Below are 26,037 nucleotides of genomic sequence, written 5' to 3'. Positions count from 1 at the left end.
AGCCCAGCGCACGGCTTGTGGATGCAGGTACGCTTCTCACCCAAGCAGTGGCCACAGCCCTGACCGATTTTCCGGACGAAGCGCTGGTTGGACAGGTGTTCAGGGACTTTGGAACAAAGACGGCGGAGGGTATCCATCAACAGACTGAAAAGCGCTGGGTGTTCTTTTCGGCAATCAGGATACTGTTTCGGGTAAGGAACAAGGAGTCTGTTTTGAGGCTGTGCTGGGGCTGTGTGGTATCAAGTTCAGGTGATACTGGAGCCAGAATTCGAAGGGTGATTTGATGACGTCGGAATGCGGCACTGGTAACACCGTATTCCCCCCCCCCCGAATATAAGTCGCACCTTTTTACACTTAACTTCAGGGTCAACAAAGGGAGTGTGACTTGTAATCGAGCATGACTCACTACTGGAGTGAATATATCAAAACGATAATGACATGGACCTGGAGATGGGGGTGCGACTTACAATCGAGTGCGACCTGTAATCGGGGAAATACGGTTAGGTATATTAGCGTAACTCTACCTAACTGACTGATGGCAGTCAGAACAGTGTACCGTAGAACACTCTGTGATAACATGTACCCCCTGCATGGGCAGCAGGAACCCTGCATGGGCAGCAGGAACCCTGCATGGGCAGCAGGAACCCTGCATGGGCAGCAGGAAACCTGCATGGGCAGCAGGAACCCTGCATGGGCAGCAGGAACCCTGCATGGGCAGCAGGAACCCTGCATGGGCAGCAGGAACCCTGCATGGGCAGCAGGAACCCTGCATGGGCAGCAGGAAACCTGCATGGGCAGCAGGAACCCTGCATGGGCAGCAGGAACCCTGCATGGGCAGCAGGAACCCTGCATGGGCAGCAGGAAACTGTGTATTTACTATCACAAGTACTTCTTATCCCATTGAACACTTCAATATGGAGGAATACACGCGTGCTCCGGACAATGTTCGTACTTACCAAGAGTATCTTATCAGAGTATGTAGCAACTAAGTGAGTTCCTCTGTACACATGTAAATCCAGAATATTTCCTGTGCAGTTCTTAATTTTCTTAAATGTTCTTCCGCTGGCTCACCGTCACTGTATGAGTATTCTGTGCTTCCATGGATGCCTCAGTATGGCTCCTTCTTGCTAGAGTATGTCATGTGACGCTGGCATGGTTTCCCTGCCTTGCTTTCAGCTGTTGCGCGACACTGTGCCGGAGACTCTGAAGGCAACGCTGAAGGAGAAGTGCGATGATGACGTCATAGCCATCTGTCACGAGTTCATGTTTATGGCGCTGCCCCATTTCATATCCGGTGTGTCTTCTGTGCTGGAGATGTTGGACGGTGAGTGTCACGTCAATATACACTATAGACTAAATACTACCGTACTGGCAATATATGTTGCCGCGTAACGCGTAACGCAGGGGGTGCGGCGTAACGCGCGACCAGGCTAGTGCGACAAATTTTCGTTGAGTTCGTAACGCGCGTCCCGCGGGGTGCGGCGATCTTTTCATTGCAGTTTGCACTGCAAAAAAATGGCTGAAAACTGTGAAAGCTAAAGCACGTGTAAGCGTGGTGAAAAGTTCAAAACTGGACGCAACAGGAAGTCCTGACACTCGAGGGCGCATCATTCAGTGGTTGGCGATCTCAATGGTTTCTTCTTTCCCGAGGTCGTTTTGCGAAGAAGAGCGATGTGTTTACCAGTTTCCTTGTGACAGTGCAGAAGTCTCTATTCGCCTTCGGCGTGAAGAAAATCACGCCCAAGCATCATTCAGTGGTTGGCGATCTCAATGGTTTCTTCTTTCCCGAGGTCGTTTTGCGAAGAAGAGTGATGTGTTTACCAGTTTCCTTGTGACAATGCAGAAGTCTCTATTCGCCTTCGGCGTGAAGAAAATCACGCCCAAGGAAAGTGAAAAAGGAAAGGATGAGGAGAGAAAGGAGACGAAAAACAGGATTGCTGCTGATCGTGATGCGGCAAAAGCAAAAAAATGATGCGGCAATAGCAAAAAAGTGATGCGGCATTAGCAAAAAAAGGCCTGCGGCAATATACAAACCTGTGTAACGGCTCCTGTGCGACTTTGCATGTAACGCCCTGCGTGCGGCAAACATGTGCCAATGTAACGCTTCATGGCCTCACTGCGGCAACATATATTGCCAGTACGGTATAGACTATATGCTATAGACTATAGAATACTGTGAGACCAGTTTAATTCTAACAATTTAACGAATTTTAGAAGAAAATCGTTAACATTTGAAGTGGTTATGTGCAAAACGGTATGTACATGTAAAGTCATTTGCCGGTTTTGAGACAGAATTCGGTAGAATTTCACAGTGGGAGCATTGTATTTGGCTGCTAGCGTACATGTACATGTAGACCAGGTATCAGTCAGCATTCGGTTACAGTGTATTGAGCATGTAAGCATGACTGCACTGTACACTGCACAGTGTGTATGCGTGATTGTATACCTATAGAATATAGTATGTAGGCATGACTTTACGCTGTACACCGGTACTTGCATGCGACTCCACAGTCCACAGGGCCCTACTCATGACGCCAGCCCAAAAGCAAGAAACGTGCTGCAAACCCGGTGGAAGAATCCTAGAACAGTGCGTATTCTGTGTACTGAGACAACCGTCTGTTTGGTGTGCGGTGTGTGTGTGTGTTTGTGTGTGTGTGTGTGTGTGTGTGTGTGTATGTGTGTATGTACACCTGTCTATTCTAGATTCACGTGTGAATGTGGCGTCCTCGCCTGCTAATGGGTAAGTCCAACATACATACCACTGACCAGTATAACCAGTACCACCAGACAGGCAGTACCACCAGACAGGCAGTACCACCAGACAGGCAGTATAACCAGACAGGCAGTATAACCAGACAGGCAGTATAACCAGACAGGCAGTATAACCAGACAGGCAGTATAACCAGACAGGCAGTATAACCAGACAGGCAGTACAACCAGACAGGCAGTACAACCAGACAGGCAGTACAACCAGACAGGCAGTATAACCAGACAGGCAGTACAACCAGACAGGCAGTATAACCAGACAGGCAGTATAACCAGACAGGCAGTACAACCAGACAGGCAGTACAACCAGACAGGCAGTACAACCAGACAGGCAGTATAACCAGACAGGCAGTATAACCAGACAGGCAGTATAACCAGACAGGCAGTATAACCAGACAGGCAGTATAACCAGACAGGCAGTATAACCAGACAGGCAGTATAACCAGACAGGCAGTACAACCAGCATGTCCAGTCCTAGTGATGATCCCAATGCTTGGTTAAACTTACAACCAATGTGATGTCTGCACGGCATGATCAGATGCGGGAGTTATGTGCGCTGTTACCACCTCAAGTCTTTGAAAAGCATTGCTCCGATCTCAGTCATCTCTAAGGGGCCGTCCGGGGTTACCGATTGTTTTTACAAAACGAAAAGTTTTAGTTTTTTTCAGCCCCCACCCACCCACCCACCTTTTCTGCAGGTAAAACGAATTCCAATAAAATATTGATGTCAATTTTCGACACCCAGAAGTAACTGGGCATTCTCCATCAGCATTCAATAATTATTTTCAAAACGAAACTCCATCAAACCCACCCACCCACAAACTAAAACATTTCGTTTTGAAAATATGATTGGTAACCTTGGACGGCCCCTAATGCAGCACATGTGACACAATGTAAAATAAAGTGCACACGTTGGCGTTACCATCGCCTATACAGCTGTGTTTAGAGCTGTACAACCAGCTTAGGAAGCTTTGCTTGTGCCAGGCCTTTCTTTTTCTTCTTGCTGTTGCTGCTGTCCGCGCAGAGGCTGTTTGTTGTTGCTGTGTGCGTGTGTATGTGGGTGTGCATGTGAGTGAGGTGTGTTAGGGGTGGGAGCAAGTATGGTGTGGCTGCACACAGGAGTGAGAAAGAGAGTAAAAAAGAAGGCTGATATTCTATGATGTACGCGATGCTACACCATGACCGTTTCCGGTTTGAGAACTGAAGTTGTACTTGCAGATGTAGATGTAATCCCTAGGTATTGTGTTTTCCTATGCTAGCGGTTGGGTTATTCGTCTTACTCTGCCATTCATCATTGTTCCTTGGTCTTTCCCTGTTGTGTGTGTGTGTGTGTGTGTGTGTGTGTGTGTGTGTGTGTGTGTGTGTATGTGTGCGTGTGCGTGTGTGCGTGTGCGTGTGTGTCTTACATTACTGCCAGGCGTGACGGTGATAACGAGGAAGATGTTATAGAAACCGAAGACAAAGCCGCAGTGAAGATCCAAGCTGTTATCCGAGGCCACTTGGGCAGGAAGAAGGCGCGCACCTTCAAGAGAGGTAAGAATGATAGCTCAGGTTCCTGTGGTCACTTAGAATTATTGATTTGCCATACCTGTCATGCGGTCGCAATGCCTGGTTTGTGGAATTCCCATGTGTGATACGCATGCCTAGCACTGTTAGACATATACATAGCCAGCTTGATGGTTGACTGGCCGCCAGCTTGATGGTTGACTGGCCGCCAGCTTGATGGTTGACTGGCCGCCAGCTTGATGGTTGACTGGCCGCCAGCTTGATGGTTGACAGCTTGATGGTTGACTTTGAAATCACAGCTCTCCACTGCCCTCTACACACGGTGATGTGACATGTACCGTATTTCCACGAATATCAGTCGCACCTTTTCCTACTAAACTTCAATGGCAAAGAAGGGGATGTGACTGACAATCGAGTGTGACATGCTGCTTATGTGAATATACTTACTGAAACACTATGGCTTGAACCTGAAATGGGGGGGGGGGGGACTTATAGTCGAATGGGACGTATAATCGGGAAATATGCGGTATATGTGTGTACATGATGTCACGGTGACCGCTTTGCCACAAGTCAGATTGATGCTGCCCGACTAGTGTGCTTTAGTTTTCCTTTGAATTACAAGAAAAAGTCAACTGTTTTCTACGGGACTTCTTGTGTAGTGTGTGTCCATGTATGGGACATGCGGATGCATAAAAGACCCTCACGTCTTCCTCACTCCCTTGCCCTTTCCTCCCATCGCACATCCATCATTTCTCTTTATATCTTCCCCTTGCTCTCCTACATGTCTGCATGCATGTTATCTGGGTGTGGGTTATAGGCCGCGAGCGCACCCAGGAGGACTATGGCAAGGCAAAGGCGTGTGCCACGGAGCTTCTAAGTAGCGGTGATGAGTTTGGCCAGACTTGTTGGAGGTAAGCCGGAGAACACGGGCACCCCTTCGGGCAGATCACAGCTAGCAGCTGCAGAACCTGTGTACCCACCATTGCAGACGAATGATAGCATCACTGGTCAATGCCTAATGCTTCACAGATTTAGGACTGATGGCATGCGCGGGTACGATGGCTAGTTGAGGATTTTTTCCTTAAAAAGAAGAACACGGGTTTGCCATGATCCGATGCCGCAAATCATCGTTAATGTTAGTATTGTTGCTCTTCACGTGCTATACATGGCTGTGCATACGGTCGATGACACATTCGGCCGATTATGTCAACACCAGCCTGATTGGACTGATCTAGCCTGTACTTAGTGCAGTCAGCTTACATTCTTGTGGACTAGCGGCTATCAGTTTACAGCACAGTGACTGGGACTGACATACAGCATACAGATATGGTTAACACGTGCCAATTGGCATGTGGCCTATTGCCGGCCTCATTTTGATGTGCATGTGTTCACCTCTACAACATCTATGCTAAGGTACTCAATGCTGGAATTAGCTAGCTGCTATGGCCAAAGAGACCTAGCTATTGCATTTTACAGAGGACTTAGCTAGCTGCTATGGCCGAAGAGCCCATGCTATGGGGACCAGAAAAGTGCACTTCGAGTAGTATGTCAAAGTACTTATCCCAAAGGCAACATAGTTCAGTGTGTGGTAATGCACTGGCCTCCCAAAAACAATCTGTACTAAGCACACTTGTTCATCTTGTAAGAATACCGATACTTTGAGGTTCCACTGTATGAGCCACATCATGCTGTACAGCTTGGGGCTGAGCAATGACAACACAGACGTCACGTCCGACACAAACTACAGGACTGGTGTACCTGCTGTCATTGCATTCAGAGACACATTCTCTGTGTACGTTAAACAGTGTGTGTAGGGTGTAGTTTCTAGTATGCAGGATTCTCAGTCAAACCGTGACCGGCGTGTGACATGCTTGCAGGTACCTGATGTACGAGGAGCCCAGGATTCTGAAGGTCCTGCCGTTTGGCAATGACGAGCGGCAGCATGGCATCGTGACTGAGTTCACCGGCGTGATTCCGGACATCATGCCGCACACCTGGGTACCAATGTTCAGGTGAGGCGAATAGTTCAGTCGTGAATGCGGAGTGTGTGGGTATGATAGTGGTATGTATGAATGTATACCTGTCGGAAGACAGTTGCCTTGATATAGCTCCTGGGGTTATAATGTATAACAGTGTTCTGAATGTTAACTAACACGTCAGGCGAAATAGCACGTCATAGTACATTTGAGATCAGCGGGAAGAAGATGACGACGTCCACTAATTTAGTATCTGTGCACACGAATCTGCTGTGTGTGTGACTCTGTGTGTCAGCTATGATATCATCTTCTGTGGATTCATGCCTAGCATGTACGTCGAACCATCCTGCAAAGTTTGAATGACGTAGGTTGAGCGATCGCTCCGCGAAACATACTTTTTGAAATTCTCTTCATAGGATATCTTCCACCATTGAAATTTCGAATTTCTTTGAATTTTTTGCTGAGAGGGGTGGCTTGCAACCTCGATATGGCTTATTCCAGGCATGCTTTGGAGCCATCTTCTGTTGAAGTAGTGGCGGGGATCTGCCCTGCAACTGCTACAACAAAAAATGATTCGATCTGAGAAAGGGTGAGATCGCGAATCTCGGTTGAATATTGAGTATTTCAAGCCTTTTCACGACGAAGATGGAGTTCTTTTTGGAGATGGACGTCGCGGCAAAGGACATGGTGTCCGACTTCTGGCGTCTGGTGAAGCCAGGGATTATTTGTCCAGTCAGGTCGGCAGCCTAACCGTCGGTAAGCTTGTGTTTGGATCCCGTTCTGCTCGATGTGGTAGATCACAAACAATTTAATATCGCACAAATTGATCTCAGCATTGTGCGTACGGTATTTTATATTCAGAAAATCCCAAAGTGTCTCTGTGTGGCCGTCCTATGCCACGAGAAACTCCAATCAGGCTCCTATGTCCTCTGCCTTCATGATTGAATGTCCACTTCGTTTGAACAACGTACACGGCAACAATCGAGGACGGCTTTGGAATGAAAAATACAGCTATACTGGAGCTGAAAAAAAGAAGAAAAAAAACGTGCTCAGGATGAGACTCGAGTACACGCATACTCTCCCAGCAGGTGAAACGCAAATTTTTGTGAAAAATGCGTGTCGCCGACTGACCAGTAATTTCGCCTGACGAGACAGTTGCATGTATGCTGAACTAAACAGTTACTGGGGACAGAAGGGGCAACGGGGGAGGGGAGCGGCAGGGGGAGGGGAGGGGCAGGGAGAGGCAGGGGAGGAGCAGGGAGGAATCGCTACAGAACAATATTTCTCATTATGCACGCTGTTTGAGCTCAGCGTGCGCTCAAGTCCGTCACAGCCGGGGCGGCTGTGGCCGCCCCACTTTTTTGGGCCCGGACCCCCTTCTATGGCCACCCACCTCCAAAGTCGGTGCGACGGGCCTGGGCCGCTGCCAGTATAGTTACTGGGAGGGAGAGGATGGTGTGTGTGGGGGGGGGGGGGGGAGAGGATGTTGCTACAGAGCAGTCTTTTTGATCATGCAGGCTGCTTGTGCTCAGTGTGCCACTATCACGTTCTATTTCTAATTTCTTTGCCCGCTCTCCAAACATTGCAGAGAGACTTTCATAGTCCACCAGGTGCAAAAGGTGGCATTCTCCATGGAGTGCAATCTACCAAACTATCGATGGAAAATGGTGGTGATCAACAATGACAAACCTAACGATACGCGAGAGCCACCAGGCCAGCAGCTGATGGATCCTGCTGGAGGTAGCACACTGCTAGCCACGCCGCTGCCACGCAGACTGGAACCCAACAAAGTGAGTGAGGTGCTAGGGGTGTGTGTGTGTGTGTATGGGGGGGGGGGGGGGAGGGGGGTATGTTTCTGCTCCTGGTGGATTTCTGTGCATTGGCCGAATGTGGACTGTATTGCGTGGTCCTTGACCAAGCCATGGCCTGTATGCACCACGCACACATTGCATGATCCTCAGGCATGCACTCGTGCATATTCTAACCCGTTTTCTGTCTGGCTGCCAACAGAATGGTTACACGTTCATGGCCTACGGCAGAAGTCTGAAGGACCCGGTCGTTCTGGGCAAGTACACATTCCGCATCCTGGCCAGTTCCTCACCCGTTCCCAGCCCAAAGAACCTGTCTCCCAGCAGTGACATTGCCAGCATGGCATCTGCACCGGGTTCTCCGGCTAACGCACTGCCCACAGTGCTTAGCATTCGGACTATCAAGGAGCACTACTTTCCCGAGAACAAGAACTACCGGGTCTTCAGGTACAATTTCGCGCAAGTTTGATCCTCCATTCAGTTTACATTACAAGTCAAAAGGATGTTTCTTGTTCTTAGCCATATCAAAAAGATCACTGCGTGTTGATACTGCGTGTTGATACTGCGTGTTGATACTGCGTGTTGATACTGCGTGTTGATACTGCGTGTTGATACTGCGTGTTGATACTGCGTGTTGATACTGCGTGTTGATACTGCGTGTTGATACTGCGTGTTGATACTGCGTGTTGATACTGCGTGTTGATACTGCGTGTTGATACTGCGTGTTGATACTGCGTGTTGATACTGCGTGTTGATGTTTTCCTGGACGTATATCACTTACACTTGCTTTTGCGACCAAGGTGTGTGTGTGTGTGTGTGTGTGTGTGTGTGTGTGTGTGTGTGTGTGTGTTTGTGTGTGTGTGTGTGTGTGCGTGTGTGTGCGTGTGTGTGCGCGTGCACGCGTGTGTGTGTGTGTGTTTGTATGTCTGTATGTGTGCATACTGGTTACCCCAGCAAGTTTAGGGTGTGCATAGGTAACTGTCTTGGCCGTTGTATGTCGATGTCCTCCGTGTGGTGTAGACCAGGTGTGCATTGGTGGTCGATTCACATGGCTTCGCCAGTTGTGTGGATCAGACAGTAACCTGGCGCAAGTATTGATCTGTCTCATTCAGATCTTGTTCGCTATCGTTACGCATATACATGGTACATGGTACATGGTGTGTGTATGTGTATGTGCTACATACAGAATGGTACTGCTTGCTCAGCGAGCTCAAACACTTTCGTTTAACCTGCTGCTCTCAAATCGTGCAGCAGTGGTCCGTCTCGTGGTAAGGTCTGCACTGCCATGTTGCCCTAAGCATTTGAATTAGCTGAGTATGCTCGGAATTGAAGTGCTATTGCTGATGTGAATCTCGACAAATATGTGGCACCTTGAAGAAACATATACAGTTTACTTGCACATAATCTGCTGTAATCAAACAAGTTGGCCTTTTGTGGACAGGATCTCATTACCGTATTTTTCCGGTTGTAAGTCGACCTTTTACAACTAAAAATAGAAGGAGAAAGGGTGGGGTCGACTTACAACCGGGAGTCGACTTATAACCGGGAACTATCAGTATCTTACAAAAAATGACCTGCACTACATGCACGAGAGCACCATGTGTACACATTTTTGCCAGTTTATTGGCCTTTTCAAGGATTGGGAAGTTATACTCTCCAATAAGGAATATTTACATGATTTGTTGATGTGTTAGTAGCAGGGAGTGGTTAGTAGTGCTTCATTGGGTGAAAACTTTAAAACACAGAATTGAGACCTCCAGATATTGGGGTCGACCTATAACCAGGGTCGACTTACAACTGGTAAAATTCGGTACACACGAATCAGATGTATTGCTTTGTTCTAGCTCTTGGCTATTTCCAGTTTGCTGGCTTATCCACTTTCCGTTGTCGTTATTTCCTTTGTCTGCGGCGCTTGCCAAGCTCTATGATGGAGAAGAGGTGGTACGAGAAGTGATTGGCAGGAAAGGTGAAGCACAGATCAACCTGGTGTTGCTCGATGCCGTGCCGGTATTGGCTGCGGAGGCTGCAAGCATCGCTGCGGCAAATGCAGCTGCAGCCGAGCTGGAAAGTGAGTTCTACCCCAGTGTGGACACAGGCTACACAACAGGGCACTGTGCAGTTAGACCTCTGACCGTGCTCTGGCACTCAGTATACTGGCAGGTTTCTGCTGTGTTTTACGACGAATATCCACACGTACGAGTAAAGGCAATGCACATATCACACTGTGCACGTGTCTTTGCTCTTCCTTTCCAAGTAGCTTTTAGAGTGTGATACCAATTGTATTTCTTGAGAAATCCTTCCAGAATTAAAAGGTGCCGTATAAATGAGGTTACACTTTACTGATAATTATTATGATAATGTTGGCAACACGCCCCCCCCCCCCCTCCCCCCCCCTCTCTCTCTCTATCTACTATCTACTATCGCTTTCCCCTCCACTAATAATTATTATTGATTGTGCATGCACATCGAGCAAATTGAATGGAGTTTGTGAGTCATTGTTTTACTATGCAGGGTACACTGAAGAGCTGGATAACGTGTTGCTTATTTTCCTCTGTTGTCACAAACTTGCAGAGAGAAACCAAGTGCTGGCTGGTCTCGCTGAGGAAGGTGCTGGCACCGGATCGAAGAAGAAGGCAAGTCAGCACAAGATGCAATTTCTCCTGGTGCCTAACGTGCTTGGAGTCGGAGTTTGATACTACCGTCTCTATGCATTGCAACTGTGTGTATACTGCATACAGAGACAGGTCTTTCCAAGGCTGTTCTGATCAGGGGTGTCACCCGTGAGGGGCACGGGGGGCACGTGCACCCCCCTAAAAAATTCGACTTTGGTTTTTTGCGAACTCCTGGTTATGATGAAAAGTGTACTGCATGCATGCTGCGGCGGCGTGCTGGGTGTTTGTTTGAAACAGAAGAAATCAATACTTCTGTGTGGTCGCAAGTAAGTTAGTCAGGTCACCAGTCTCACCACACTTGAAGAGTCTTTGGAGCTGTTTCCTCTCAAAAATGTCGTCTTCTCGAAAAAGGAAAGCGTCTGGCCAGCTCACTATCAGCGAACTTTTTCGGAGAAATGCGAACCCAGAAGTGAGGCGAGGCGACGAAGCCATTACTGTTGCAGCTGGGCCAGAGGAATCGGACGATGAGGGACCTGACGAAGAACTGGCACGCAGCAATGCTGTTATGCTTCGGTATCGATTGCCCTTCTTTACACTGTCACCCATTTATGATTATGCACTAGCGCTGCAGTCGACCGCCATGAACTGCTCAAGCCATTTTTCGGCAAGACACCCCGAAGTCGAAGAATAGTGTCATACTCAATTTTCCTGTGCAAAATTCCTGTGCACCCCCCTGTGAAGGGGTCCGGTGACGCCCCTGCTGATCATATTTCGATTTGCTCTGCTTATGTGCTGTTTGACAGAATTGGTGAAAGTCAAGAAACTTGCTTGTGGCAAGAATGAGCTTACTTGGAGGAGGATGAATTTAAAATGTGTTGATTCCATTCTGTTACAGGGTGACAAAAGGGGCAAGGCTGCGAAGAGCGCTGTCGCAAAGAAGACGTCCAAAGTGGCGGATGTGAAGGGCGATGGTGCGCAGTCAGGCTCGGCTGACAATACCAGTAGTGCTGCTGGTACTTCGGAAACACCACCGTCGGAACAGGCCGAGCAGGCTGGGAATGCCGAGTCTGCTGCTGCTTCGACTGAGCCAGTGTCTCAGGAGTCCACTATGCCTTCTGTGTCCGAAACTCCGGATGTTTCTCTTGAAGATCAACAGAGCGGCGAAACAGCGAGCGATACACCTGATGCATTCGATGATTATAGTCAGGAGCAGACGACGGATGGATTCAATGAGAGGCCATTGTTAAATGACCGTCCCTTCAGAGCTGGAGAAGTAAGTGAGCAGCACTAATGGCAAAATGCTTAAAAGAAGATGGTCAAATCGGGATGCTAGCTTGGGGCTGGTGCCAATGGTTAACTCTTGCGGTGGGCAACGATATCAGCCCCGTTGCTTCACTGTAGAGCATACATGCAAGAAATCCTAGAAATGTGATTTTTTTGTACTTGCCTATATGACATCCAGTAATAGCCTGCACACTACATTGTTGCACACACCTGATTATGGCAACTTTGACGTCACAGATCATCTTATTTTGGCATGACTATTCATGGCAACAAGCTCGTGTATACAAATAAGCGGCAGCTTTTCAACTGCTTCCTCTTTGAAAGAAGCAGTTTTTATTGTGCGCTAATGACAAGCGTCAAATATTGCAAAACATGGCCTCTTGAAATGTCCTCCAATCATTCTAGGCCACCTTTCTGACGGGAGCAAGGCGAGAGAACCGACGCAAGGAGACGCGCTACTCAGCGCTGCTCAAGCAAGAGATTGACAACATGTTCCAAGAGTTCGACGAGCCACTACAGAGACCAGAGGTGAGTCAGGAATGCCACAAAGACACAGGAATCAGGGGCAAATCCAGGGGGTGGGGCTCTGGGAGTTCCGTGGAACCCCTAAATTTCGCTAATATACTACTCGGATGGAGAGCCAAGGATAAATTTATACAAAAGAAAAAAGGACCAAGGAAGTACAAGTTACGGTATAACGTCCACTAACACCACCAGTTACTAAACTATCAGCTCATGCGATAACATTGCACGACACTGACTGACGGTACTGACGTTCTACACCTAACTGGCAATCGGCTCTAGCACATCTTGGATGCGCACTCCAACAGCCTTCCAACTTGGAAGGTTCTAAGTTATATGGTAACATAGGAGGGGAAGGTGAGCGCAACCAAGACAAGCACGAGCTGAAAGTCTGAGCCAGTGTGAAGGACTTTGGGGGATGGACATACATGTCGATGATGATACTGGCAAGACCATTGGACAATACGGTCAAACTACAATTCAAGGACGCAAAGCAACATTCCACACACAACGTGTGAGGCTCAAAGATGCGAAGATCAATTAAGTTAAAGGGGAAGCTATGCGAACAAGAATCATGCAAAACAAGAATCGTGCAAAACAAGAATCGTGCAAAACAAGAATCATGCAAAACAAGAATCGTGCAAAACAAGAATCGTGCAAAACAAGAATCGTGCAAAACAAGAATCGTGCAAAACAAGAATCGTGCAAAACAAGAATCGTGCAAAACAAGAATCATGCAAAACAAGAATCGTGCAAAACAAGAATCGTGCAAAACAAGAATCATGCAAAACAAGAATCATGCAAAACAAGAATCATGCAAAACAAGAATCGTGCAAAACAAGAATCGTGCAAAACAAGAATCATGCAAAACAAGAATCGTGCAAAACAAGAATCGTGCAAAACAAGAATCGTGCAAAACAAGAATCGTGCAAAACAAGAATCATGCAAAACAAGAATCGTGCAAAACAAGAATCATGCAAAACAAGAATCGTGCAAAACAAGAATCATGCAAAACAAGAATCATGCAAAACAAGAATCATGCAAAACAAGAATCATGCAAAACAAGAATCGTGCAAAACAAGAATCGTGCAAAACAAGAATCGTGCAAAACAAGAATCGTGCAAAACAAGAATCATGCAAAACAAGAATCGTGCAAAACAAGAATCATGCAAAACAAGAATCGTGCAAAACAAGAATCATGCAAAACAAGAATCGTGCAAAACAAGAATCGTGCAAAACAAGAATCATGCAAAACAAGAATCGTGCAAAACAAGAATCGTGCAAAACAAGAATCGTGCAAAACAAGAATCGTGCAAAACAAGAATCATGCAAAACAAGAATCGTGCAAAACAAGAATCATGCAAAACAAGAATCCTGCAAAACAAGAATCATGCAAAACAAGAATCATGCAAAACAAGAATCATGCAAAACAAGAATCATGCAAAACAAGAATCGTGCAAAACAAGAATCATGCAAAACAAGAATCATGCAAAACAAGAATCGTGCAAAACAAGAATCATGCAAAACAAGAATCGTGCAAAACAAGAATCATGCAAAACAAGAATCATGCAAAACAAGAATCGTGCAAAACAAGAATCGTGCAAAACAAGAATCATGCAAAACAAGAATCATGCAAAACAAGAATCATGCAAAACAAGAATCATGCAAAACAAGAATCGTGCAAAACAAGAATCGTGCAAAACAAGAATCGTGCAAAACAAGAATCGTGCAAAACAAGAATCGTGCAAAACAAGAATCGTGCAAAACAAGAATCGTGCAAAACAAGAATCGTGCAAAACAAGAATCGTGCAAAACAAGAATCGTGCAAAACAAGAATCGTGCAAAACAAGAATCATGCAAAACAAGAATCATGCAAAACAAGAATCATGCAAAACAAGAATCGTGCAAAACAAGAATCGTGCAAAACAAGAATCGTGCAAAACAAGAATCGTGCAAAACAAGAATCGTGCAAAACAAGAATCGTGCAAAACAAGAATCGTGCAAAACAAGAATCATGCAAAACAAGAATCGTGCAAAACAAGAATCGTGCAAAACAAGAATCGTGCAAAACAAGAATCGTGCAAAACAAGAATCGTGCAAAACAAGAATCGTGCAAAACAAGAATCGTGCAAAACAAGAATCGTGCAAAACAAGAATCGTGCAAAACAAGAATCGTGCAAAACAAGAATCTTGCAAAACAAGAATCATGCAAAACAAGAATCGTGCAAAACAAGAATCATGCAAAACAAGAATCATGCAAAACAAGAATCATGCAAAACAAGAATCATGCAAAACAAGAATCGTGCAAAACAAGAATCATGCAAAACAAGAATCGTGCAAAACAAGAATCGTGCAAAACAAGAATCATGCAAAACAAGAATCGTGCAAAACAAGAATCATGCAAAACAAGAATCATGCAAAACAAGAATCATGCAAAACAAGAATCGTGCAAAACAAGAATCATGCAAAACAAGAATCGTGCAAAACAAGAATCATGCAAAACAAGAATCATGCAAAACAAGAATCATGCAAAACAAGAATCGTGCAAAACAAGAATCGTGCAAAACAAGAATCATGCAAAACAAGAATCATGCAAAACAAGAATCATGCAAAACAAGAATCGTGCAAAACAAGAATCGTGCAAAACAAGAATCATGCAAAACAAGAATCGTGCAAAACAAGAATCGTGCAAAACAAGAATCGTGCAAAACAAGAATCGTGCAAAACAAGAATCATGCAAAACAAGAATCGTGCAAAACAAGAATCATGCAAAACAAGAATCGTGCAAAACAAGAATCATGCAAAACAAGAATCATGCAAAACAAGAATCATGCAAAACAAGAATCATGCAAAACAAGAATCGTGCAAAACAAGAATCGTGCAAAACAAGAATCGTGCAAAACAAGAATCGTGCAAAACAAGAATCATGCAAAACAAGAATCGTGCAAAACAAGAATCATGCAAAACAAGAATCGTGCAAAACAAGAATCATGCAAAACAAGAATCGTGCAAAACAAGAATCATGCAAAACAAGAATCATGCAAAACAAGAATCGTGCAAAACAAGAATCGTGCAAAACAAGAATCGTGCAAAACAAGAATCGTGCAAAACAAGAATCGTGCAAAACAAGAATCGTGCAAAACAAGAATCGTGCAAAACAAGAATCGTGCAAAACAAGAATCGTGCAAAACAAGAATCATGCAAAACAAGAATCATGCAAAACAAGAATCATGCAAAACAAGAATCATGCAAAACAAGAATCGTGCAAAACAAGAATCATGCAAAACAAGAATCATGCAAAACAAGAATCGTGCAAAACAAGAATCGTGCAAAACAAGAATCATGCAAAACAAGAATCGTGCAAAACAAGAATCATGCAAAACAAGAATCATGCAAAACAAGAATCATGCAAAACAAGAATCGTGCAAAACAAGAATCATGCAAAACCGAAAGTCTCAGTAAAACAACACTGTACAGTAAAACCTGGTGTAAGCGACCTCTGGCAGTCTGGGTTTAGCCACCTCTGGGTTTAGCCACCACCTGCGACCCCCCCTGTCGAGATCTCTGGATCCGCCTCTGGGCTTCATGCATCGTGAGTCATGATAATCATGAATGGTTCCTTTCAAGTGTTGGAAAACAGTAACTACCACATCCCAGTTATCAGGAAGGGCATCCTGAGGTTTTAAAGGTCATATCGGCTGACTGAATAAACATTTTAAAATTGCTGTCAACAGAATGAGCTGAACCGACATTTCACAATAAAATAAATAAATTTCACGGTTCGCGTGAGTCTCGGCTGGAAGCAGAGTTTTCCGCATCCGCCGTGGGAACGCCACCACCCTCTAGGATCAAAGGCTTAGATGCAGCGCCTAAACGGTGGGAGGTGAGTAGATCAGACCCACCACCAAGTGGTCAAAGACCGAAATCCCATTAGCTGCATCCATGTTACCCTCGTGTCAAGCCACGAGTTCCCAATTAACTGTGGGTCGCAGCACGGCTGGAAAAATTCCTTCCGCTTCCAAGCAGGACTTGAACCTGGTTCCCTCTGTTTCTCAATCATGGTCTTAGACCATCCCACTATGCTTGCCTACGACATTTCACAAAGGCTTTGTGAAATGACGGTTCAGCTCGTTCTGTTGACAGCACTTCTAAAACTGTTGTCGCCTCGCCACCTCTTGAATTAACATTGGCTTTAACAATTAATCAATTATATTTTAGGATTGTCCAGCAAACTCTCGTACATATTATTTCTTCAGACACATCAGTACATACTGGAGGCACATATCCTCGGTAACTCATGGCCACTGGAGGAGAGTGCATGGCATGCCAGCTTCAACGTGCCGCATCCCACTGGCAAGAACCACGGCTCACTCGGTGCAGTCCAAGACTGTAAGTCAATTTAGATCAGTGAAGTCTGCGTACAGCAGCATATGGTCACGATGCACTCCCGTGTCTAGCAGCATACGTATGCTAAGCGGAACCTGATTTGCATGTTGTGTTTTAAGTTTTAACTGGAGTAATGTGGTTGTGTATGCTGTATGTATGCATGTGTGTAGCGTTTTCTACCTATTTACTGCCTGTCCACCCAGTGAATCCCAGCAGTGGCAAGAGCAGACCGCAATCATCGCGTGTTGGAGGAGAGGAACGTCGGCCTAGCGCGGCCAAGAAGAAGGGCGGCAAGAAGGAGTTGAGCCGGGCAAAGTCGGTGATGACCGCACAGGCCGGTGTGACCGGATCGCCAGATGCACCAAAGGTTAGTCCGCAGTTCCTCACCATCGTCATGCCGATATCCCTGCACTGCATTATCCTGGGTGCCGCTTACGGGCTTCCTAACCCCAGTCCACGGGCATGGAAAAAGGGTCCTTTAGTGCATTAGGCCAAATGCTGTCAATAGTGCATTCTGTAAGTCAACAAACAACAGTCAGTATCGCCTATAGCGTTGGTGTTTGATTTTGAGCATTATATCACTATAAGCGATATCACTATGACCGATACTGCATGCAATGTATGCGAGTGGGTGTCAAACGACTCAGGGCGCCGTGCACATACGCACTGCATAGCTGGCTACAGCTCATGTCACACAACATCAGCATTTCCTCACGAGGAGGCATATTTGGCAACTTGTACAAGCAGAACTTACCAAACAACACTGGACAAGTTAGTTCTTCACGAAGAAGTAACACCCTGTTCTTCTCTGACACCACTTGATTTTACATCAATCACTATAATCGATGCAAAAATAATGTAATAAAGGTCTTTCGAGGCGATATATTACTATAGACGATTATTACTATACGTGATAACTGTGTATACTTAGTTGTGGCAAATGAAAATTAAATTGAGAAATTGATCACTATATCCGGTATACTACTATAGCCAATTGAGAAATTGATCACTATATCCGGTATACTACTATAGCCGCCAACCTTATAGGTGATACGTACTGTAGTTATTTTCGACTTTTCGGCCTGGTCATATTTGGGTGAAAATTAGTTTTGCAAGGTTCAGTGTGACGGTGTATAGAGGAAGCAACAGTACAGGCCGAAAAAGTAATGCAGCCGAAATGTGTTTTAGCCCTGGGAGGCCGGAATTTGAATAGGCCGAACATTTGTGGACTTACAGTACAAGCAACACTGTCACCTGTCACCGTACCCGTCAAAATATGACTGCGCTTGTCCTAGTACAAGTATATGTTATGTGCATGTATGGACTGTCATTGTCTCTTATGGTATGAGCTGAAAACATTCACAGGTGCCCAAGGTCAAGATCACACCTCCCTCTGGAGGCAAAGACAAACAGCAGGCGCAGAATTCGGGTGGGTTACGCCAGCAGCAGGGTCGAAGGCGGCCAGGCGCGGCCAGCCAAAAACTCTCACCGGCAGTGATAGTTGAGCAAGCCTTAGTGGCGCTACAGGTACTGCAAACAATACGCATGTGCTACGCGTATGCCGGTTGGGTTCGTCGTTCCAGAGTTGTGTTGGATTTCATCAGCGGCCAAGTGCATTCGGAGATGAACGTGGTTGCTGAGTTTAAACCATCGTATTGAATCAGTTTTCCGTTCAAGTAGTTCTTGGATTTACAAGTAACAGCCTCAGAACATAAGACAGTGGTCAACACGTCCACCACCAGAGGGTGATCCGAGATTCCCACGTCCATGGAACGATCAAAGGCATCCACCACAAGGTTGAATCTCAACAACATACCCACATGCCTGTATCATAACTTATCTTCATGATACAAACATGTCACAGAGCTGAGCGGTATCATGCCACAGTTACAACAACATTCTCTGTCACACAGTATTTCTGTTGCTGGAGACAAGCATCATAATTATTGTGTTAAAAAAAAGACATTTCTATCTTCCATCTCCATTGCCATAGCACCCGGTGCAGCAAGTCTAACCATGGCCAGACCGTGCTTCAAAAAAGTTGACGTACCCACTTCCTGCACACCGGTGCATGCATATCCAACTGTTAAGAGTTGAAAGCCAGGCAGTACTGTACCTGGTATTGAAACAGTGTTCATTTCCAGTCAAGTATTATTCCATTAGGCCGGATTTCCTGAAGTCCTGGTGCTACGGCCCTGATCACAGCACATTCCTGACCATCCGACATGATGACATCACGACAGATATCCAGACATAGCCAATATGAGGAAGTTTGGGTGGTGAGCTAACCAAGCAAGCTTGATAAAGCAATTTAAGGAAAGAGAAGAAATTAGCGAGCAGATGGTTGCGTTGAGTTGTGTTTACATTTGCAACAGGCATTACTGTATCTCCATTAGCCTTCTCCTGCAGTGAGACATACACTCCTGCAGTGAGACATACACTCCTGCAGTGAGACATACACTCCTGCAGTGAGACATACACTCCTGCAGTGAGACATACACTCCTGCAGTGAGACATACACTCCTGCAGTGAGACATACACTCCTGCAGTGAGACATACACTCCTGCAGTGAGACATACACTCCTGCAGTGAGACATACACTCCTGCAGTGAGACATACACTCCTGCAGTGAGACATACACTCCTGCAGTGAGACATACACTCCTGCAGTGAGACATACACTCCTGCAGTGAGACATACACTCCTGCAGTGAGACATACACTCCTGCAGTGAGACATACACTCCTGCAGTGAGACATACACTCCTGCAGTGAGACATACACTCCTGCAGTGAGACATACACTCCTGCAGTGAGACATACACTCCTGCAGTGAGACATACACTCCTGCAGTGAGACATACACTCCTGCAGTGAGACATACACTCCTGCAGTGAGACATACACTCCTGCAGTGAGACATACACTCCTGCAGTGAGACATACACTCCTGCAGTGAGACATACAAACGGTATGCAAACTGCAGCACAGGAAACGACATCATGGTTTATTTCTCAGTTGAACATTGTTCGTGTTCTGTTGTTGATCGGGCTTGGTGTGCGTATCCAGGAAGAGGAAAGCCAAGACTTTTCTCATGTCGATGCAAGCAAACCGCACTGGACACTGAAGGTTGTCTACGATTCGTCGGCAAAGGTCAGTCTGCTGATATGCACATTGCAGTACCACCGAGCGGAGTGCTTGGGGACGATAAAGTGTCTCTGGACAACACGATACATGCCGTATACTCCTTCCACTGCTCCCAGCAAGGATCCTGTTTGCATGCAGTGTTGCTAGTAGTGTATTTTCCCAAGTATTTGTGTACGTGTGTATATTGTTACCTCGCTGCTCTTTGGCCGAGTCACAGGATGACATTGACATTCGTTACGACACGACCGAGGAGGATCGCAAGGCTCGCTGGATGGAGCGCATGGAGAGAGAACACCCTGGAAGATTTCAGAAGGTACAAGTAATTGCGTCACTTGTATAAGTAGGTGTTAAAATTGGGTAGCGTAGGGTGAATGGCTGTGCAGCACTGACATGTGCCTTTTCACTGTGTGTGCTTCGCTCTGGTATGTCACGTTCTGAGCAAAGTGGATGCCGATTGTTGCAGTGTGTCAGGCCCGCCGGAAGGCGGGCGAAGTTGGTCCGGTTTGAGGGGGTCCGGGGATGTCCCCGGACATTTTTTGAAAAATCCGGGCGGAAATAGCAGAATTGGGCCCGTTTACAAGTTTTCAGAGCCAACTACAGGGAATAATTTTGCATGGATATCAATGTACTATGTACATGTACATGTACGTGTACGGCCTACTATGGGTGAATGTACATAATAGACCGATCCCCTTATTATTGTCTGGGTTCGAGCAAGGGGGCAACTCCGCAGTCGCGTGGGATCCTGCTGCACACACGCGACCAACCTCACCTCGGCTTTGCGTGACTTCTCGCATGCGAAGTGCAGAGCACGCGAAATCTACACGCAGTGCAAGCCTGTCTACAAAAAATGCCACAAGGACTTTTGATTTGAGCTGTTTTGTTTTTGTTTAGACGTCTTCCTTTTTACGACTTCAGGATGCCTTCTCAGGATCATTGCTGCGTTCCTCACTGTCAGAACAGGAGGACGAAGCAAACAAGTCATTTCACTCCTTTCCTCGTGTGGAGCCACAGCGGCCTGGAGCAAGCGGATCCAGGCTATTCCCCGTGAGGAAGGACGTAGTTTTAGGGTCACTCTGAATATTTGAGTTGCAACGATCATTTCGATCCCGAAGTCCAAATCGTTTTGCCCAGCTCTACAAGGGCAGGATGAGTCCAGGAAACCAAGCAGCTGCCCTACGGTACCAGGTTTGCTTTTCGCAAGAGAGTGGAGTCTGGACGCTCTGCTCCCCATGCTCGCAAAACAGTATTTGCTGAGCCTAGTGCAGTTCGGTCATGGAAGTGCAGCGTCTGCATCACGAGCTCCCCATGCTCGCAAACCAGTATTTTGCTGAGAGGCAACGGCATTTTGAGTTGGAAAGGAACCTGGCTTAGTGCAGTTTGGTCCTGTAATGGAAGTGCAGCATCTGCATCAGGAGTTGGCAGCAAGTAGAGCTCGTGTACAGAGTTTCGCGGAGCAGTTGGACGATGGGGTGAAGAAAGCCGAAAAACAGCTTACGTACAATAACATAAAGAAAGACTCTGAGCCGCCCCAGTTTCTGACTGGTTTGCCTTCAGGTGTTTGGACCGCTCTGTGGGACTTCTTTGAGCCTAGCCGAGAAAATGTACTGCGCCGAGCCAGATCTGCGAAGACGGAAGCTGAGGGACGGCGGATACAGTTGGAGGTGGCCGTAAATCGCCAATGAGCATGTAATGGAGGATCAGCTGCTATTGGCATTGATGTGTCTAAGCCTGGGCCGGATGGAACAGAAGCTGTAATGCGTGGCACAAGTTAATCATCCGTTTCACGGTATATACTATATAGCTAGCTGAGCTGGAAAGATGTCTTGTTCCTCCGTTTGGGCATGATCCCCATTTGGGCGAGCTGGCGAGATGTTCAGTCATTAATGCCATGTACCGCAAGACATTCTGCATTGTGGATGAAACAGTTCTATTTTGCCATGCACTTAGGGTTCTCGCACCGGCACAACAAGACCCAACAGATCCTTGCGCTCTTATTTTCTCCCATGGTAACATTGCTGATCACAACACCCGGTAGCCAGTCGCAGATGCAACCAAATCAACCAGGTTCTCTTACTCTTTTTTTCCAATACTGAAACCAAAGGTATACCAATATTTGCATCGAATGCAGTGATGATTTCAATACTGTCCACTAGTACAACGCATTACCAGACTGGCATATAATCATGATAATATTATCCATTTCGCAATCTCTGTCATTGCTTTCTTAGATCTTCAATCATCAATATCGGACCATAAACCGTCTATTATCTTCTATTATATCATCATTAGTATCCTGCTACTATCCTCCTCTAACGATGAGCTCGAAGAAAGAAACAGCGGTCTAGAGGCGTAAACAATATCTGTCAACGGAAGTGTCCTTGCTGTGCTGGTGTGTTTATGCTTCGTGCATTAGTTCGGCCAAGACCGCATGGTGGTGGCGGGTTGAGGATGTTAAATATACTAGAAAATAGTTCACTCTGAACATGTAGGGGGGGTATATTCATAGGTTCGAAAGAACCGCACACACACTTTGCTGCAGACAGCGGCAAGCTTTGGCCCTCGTGCTTCGAAGAGGGAGCAATCCACTGCGCTACGCTTGCGATTAACAGCAAGCTTCGACTTTTCAAAGGTACGACTCATCATTGGCTCTGGGGTAATGTTCCTGGAACAAATGCCACATAGCCAACTGAGGGCCAGGGAGCACGCAATCTGCCTTCCTGGGCGAGAAGTGTTCCAGCACAAGAAGCAGCACGAATACATGCTGACAAAGACCACCATCACCACCAGCCGGCACACAGCACACTGTTCTTCAAACACCATCCACTCCATCCATGTGTTTGCACTGTCCTCCTCTAGCTCTTCACGCTCAACAAATACCACGCACTGTTCATCGTTTTTTTATGCTTCCTCTGGGTTGGCTAGCCTTCGACTTGACAAAACAGCGATCACCACTGCACTGCTATCGTCACCTCATAGCAGTCGCTTCCACCAGTGGCTTTTCCTGTCTTTGCAAGGTGTCCAAGGATGGCTGCTGTTGTCACTACAGGCAAATCAGAAGTACTTTAGTGGCTGATGTCCAACCAGATCGTTGGAAAATCGATTTTTCCACTTCAGGGCTGCTGATCGCGACTTGGTGACTTGGCAGCACCACGGTTACCTTCATAGAAGATGGCTCTGGAGAGGAAAAGACAGACCAGAAAAAGGTTACTATTATCTTCAGCACCGATCGCAAGGAGAAAGAAATATGGTCTGCTGTAGCCTAGGCACAAAATAAATCATCACAACACGATTCGCGATTCGAATATTTCAACAACAAAAAAACTCACCTCTGGAGTAACTCCTGTTTGTGGCCCGAGATCGTTCCCTCCCGCGCCTTGAAAAAATCCTGCAGCGGCATCACAGTCCATGTCTCTCTCGGAGACTCTGCTCCTACCAGCAGGAGGTTTAGCACCGCTCGAAGCCATCGCAAACTACTTGAACTATTCAGCAGAAGACATTCCAAAACAAACCTGAAACACACTGTCAAAGATGCTGTCACGTTCAAAAACTAGCTCGATCGCGAGTGAGGTTGCCCCCGTGCTCGAACCCAGTATAATAAGGGGATCGGTCTATTATGTACATGAATATGTATGCATGATCGATAATACAATGTCATGTACAGATGTACCCAGAATTTTTCTCCCTGGTTTTAGACGAATCCCAGGGGGTGACCTGAGCCAGAATTGGTCCGGTGACAACCGGACCGGTTCCGGTGGCCCTGTATGCGGTATGCGTATTTGCTTCAAACTTTCCCGAACTCTCTTTCTTGCGCCTGTCTCCCCTCCCTGACCCCCCCCCCCCTTCAGTCATCCACCTACCCCCCCCCCGCCCCCCCCTTCTCTCTATCCAACCCTACCTCTACTCTCTCTGTTTCTCTGTCTCTCTGTCTCTCTCTCTCTTTCTCTCTCTCTCCCTCCCTCCCTCCCTCCCTCACACACTCACTCACATTAACCCTCCACCTGCCCTCCCCTCATCTCTCTCTCTCCAACCCATCCTCCCAGTCACTCCTTTCCAACTGCCTATCGTCTGTGTTTGCATTCCCTGCCTTTCCTAATATAATATCCAGGGTGAAGAGCTTCGAGATCGATGGATCCGTGAGCGCATCAGTGCCCCCTCTACAAGTGTGGATGATGGTGAGATACATGTTCTTGAAGTACTTCTCAGCACAAATACAGTGGACAGAGCTGCCTGGGGGACAGACTGCTCCATCTTTTATCTCGTTTATGGTACAACTTACTACAAGAGTAATTGTGCCCTACATGACTTTGTTAGACCAAGTATTTCCGTAAGCAGTTCATATGCATGTGTAGAGTAAAACATGCCCTAACTCTAATCCTAACCCTAACTAATCCTAACCCTAACTAGCCCTAACCCTAACTAGCCCTAACCCTAACTAACCCTAACCCTAACTAACCCTAGCCCTAACTAGCCCTAACCCTAACTAGCCCTAACCCTAACTAACCCTAACCCTAACTAACCCTAACCCTAACTAGCCCTAACCCTAACCCTAACTAGCCCTAACCCTAACTAACCCTTAGTGCAGTGGAAACTGTCCTAACATGACAGGATTCCGCTTGATCCAGGGATGCAGGTTCGATCCACAGCACATCAGTGCATGATATTTTGTCCGGTCAATATAGGATTCCGCTTGGCACAGGGTCCGGCAAGCACCGCTTTACTGTACTTGAAAAAGAGCGGAGTCCATGTACTTCGAATGTTCTTTTTCCCGTTTCCGGAACTGCAACTGCCGATTATCACCACCTTCATCACTGCTGCCGCACCTGTCAGGCTGTCACCATGGTCACTGTCTACACTCCCCAGAAACACACCTGGCCATTCTAGAGACACCCATTTGTATTCTGTTGCTGCAGCATCTGCAGAGTCTGGTCGCTATGGAGACCCGCTATGGGGTGCGCCTGGTCATGATACTGCTTGCATTCCAGAGCCCGACATCTCTCCCTACATCAGGTATGTTGTACATGCATAGCTCCGTGCATGTCCGTGCGTAACCATACAGATCTGTGTGTATGGGTGTACCGTTCTCAGTCTGCTAAAACACAATACAGTAGAGTGCCGATTATCCGCACGCCTGGGGGCACGGGGCTGTCTCCACGCTCAGTACGTGTGCCCGGCATTTGAAAATCCCGATGAAATCATTCGCATAACCTATACAGACTGGGTGCACGAAGATGATGATGATCATGGTGATGATGGTGATGAAGTGCACACAGTTGTTACATCTGTATTTACCGTTTTATATCCGTACTTCACATCGTGTTTATAATGTACTTGTGTGCCTTGCACCACTGTCCTACACAGGAGATCTCCCGCAACGGAGACCGTATTCTGGACAAAGGCGCACGAAGAAGAGATCCGGCAGGAGCGTTGGTCATCACTGAATCCACTTCGTCAAGACGTGGAGTCCCTGGAAAGCATGTTGCCCTATGGCCTCAGAGCCAAGGAGAGGATCAAGTTAGAGCAGCGGCGGGAGCTAAATGACCTCTTTGTAAGTCGACTCTTGAACGAGAACTGGATCGCGAATTAGCAATGCTATCGTGCAGAAGCCCACTCTCAGCTTACCGTACTAGCTGGAAACATTCAGTACTTCAACTGCACTGCACTGCACATAATGAAAGTCAGTTGTCTTTCCTCGTACTATGCAGCAGCAGCTTGACGTGTGCCTAGCCTGTCACTGAGCCCATAGAGCCATTTCCAGCCGCCGGCCCCAGTCAGCCGAAGGGTACTAGTAGCGAGATACTGCGGATGTTATTTCTTATCTGTGTACCACTTACGAGTTCTTGATCTGCATGTCTGTCTGCCCATCCGTCTCTCTGTCTCTCTGTGTGTCTCTGTCTGTCTCACACACACACACACACACACACACACACACACACACACACACGCACTCTCTCTCTCTCTCTCTCTTCTCTCTCTCTCTCTCTTCTCTCTCTCTCTCTCTCTCTCTCTCTCTCTGTGGATTGCATTGTACACTTCC

General features: G+C 46.7%; 1 protein-coding gene across 2 annotated transcripts in view; it reads left to right on the top strand.

Moving 5' to 3' along the window:
- LOC135830949 (uncharacterized) overlaps positions 1-26,037 on the top strand; it is a 40,739-nt gene that overhangs the window by 14,280 nt on the left and 422 nt on the right. The window contains exons 17-36 of one of the 2 annotated variants that reach the window (XM_065343177.1): positions 3-191; positions 1,177-1,324; positions 2,704-2,740; positions 4,184-4,299; positions 5,090-5,183; positions 6,150-6,284; positions 7,837-8,038; positions 8,259-8,503; positions 9,243-9,324; positions 9,977-10,124; positions 10,628-10,689; positions 11,564-11,941; positions 12,358-12,480; positions 16,731-16,863; positions 17,064-17,227; positions 19,923-20,006; positions 20,218-20,313; positions 24,109-24,175; positions 24,914-25,010; positions 25,362-25,548. In XM_065343177.1, the coding sequence (XP_065199249.1) occupies positions 3-191; positions 1,177-1,324; positions 2,704-2,740; positions 4,184-4,299; positions 5,090-5,183; positions 6,150-6,284; positions 7,837-8,038; positions 8,259-8,503; positions 9,243-9,324; positions 9,977-10,124; positions 10,628-10,689; positions 11,564-11,941; positions 12,358-12,480; positions 16,731-16,863; positions 17,064-17,227; positions 19,923-20,006; positions 20,218-20,313; positions 24,109-24,175; positions 24,914-25,010; positions 25,362-25,548 (2,787 nt within the window). Of the gene's footprint in view, positions 1-2; positions 192-1,176; positions 1,325-2,703; positions 2,741-4,183; positions 4,300-5,089; positions 5,184-6,149; positions 6,285-7,836; positions 8,039-8,258; positions 8,504-9,242; positions 9,325-9,976; positions 10,125-10,627; positions 10,690-11,563; positions 11,942-12,357; positions 12,481-16,730; positions 16,864-17,063; positions 17,228-18,225; positions 19,281-19,922; positions 20,007-20,217; positions 20,314-24,108; positions 24,176-24,913; positions 25,011-25,361; positions 25,549-26,037 lie in introns of those variants that run through there. The other variant, XM_065343178.1, reaches the window with a different exon arrangement.

Source organism: Sycon ciliatum, chromosome 1, assembly GCF_964019385.1.
Source record: "Sycon ciliatum chromosome 1, ocSycCili1.1, whole genome shotgun sequence".
NCBI lineage: Eukaryota > Metazoa > Porifera > Calcarea > Leucosolenida > Sycettidae > Sycon > Sycon ciliatum.
Note: the sequence above shows the minus strand (reverse complement) of the source record. Positions and strands in the feature narration are given on the sequence as shown.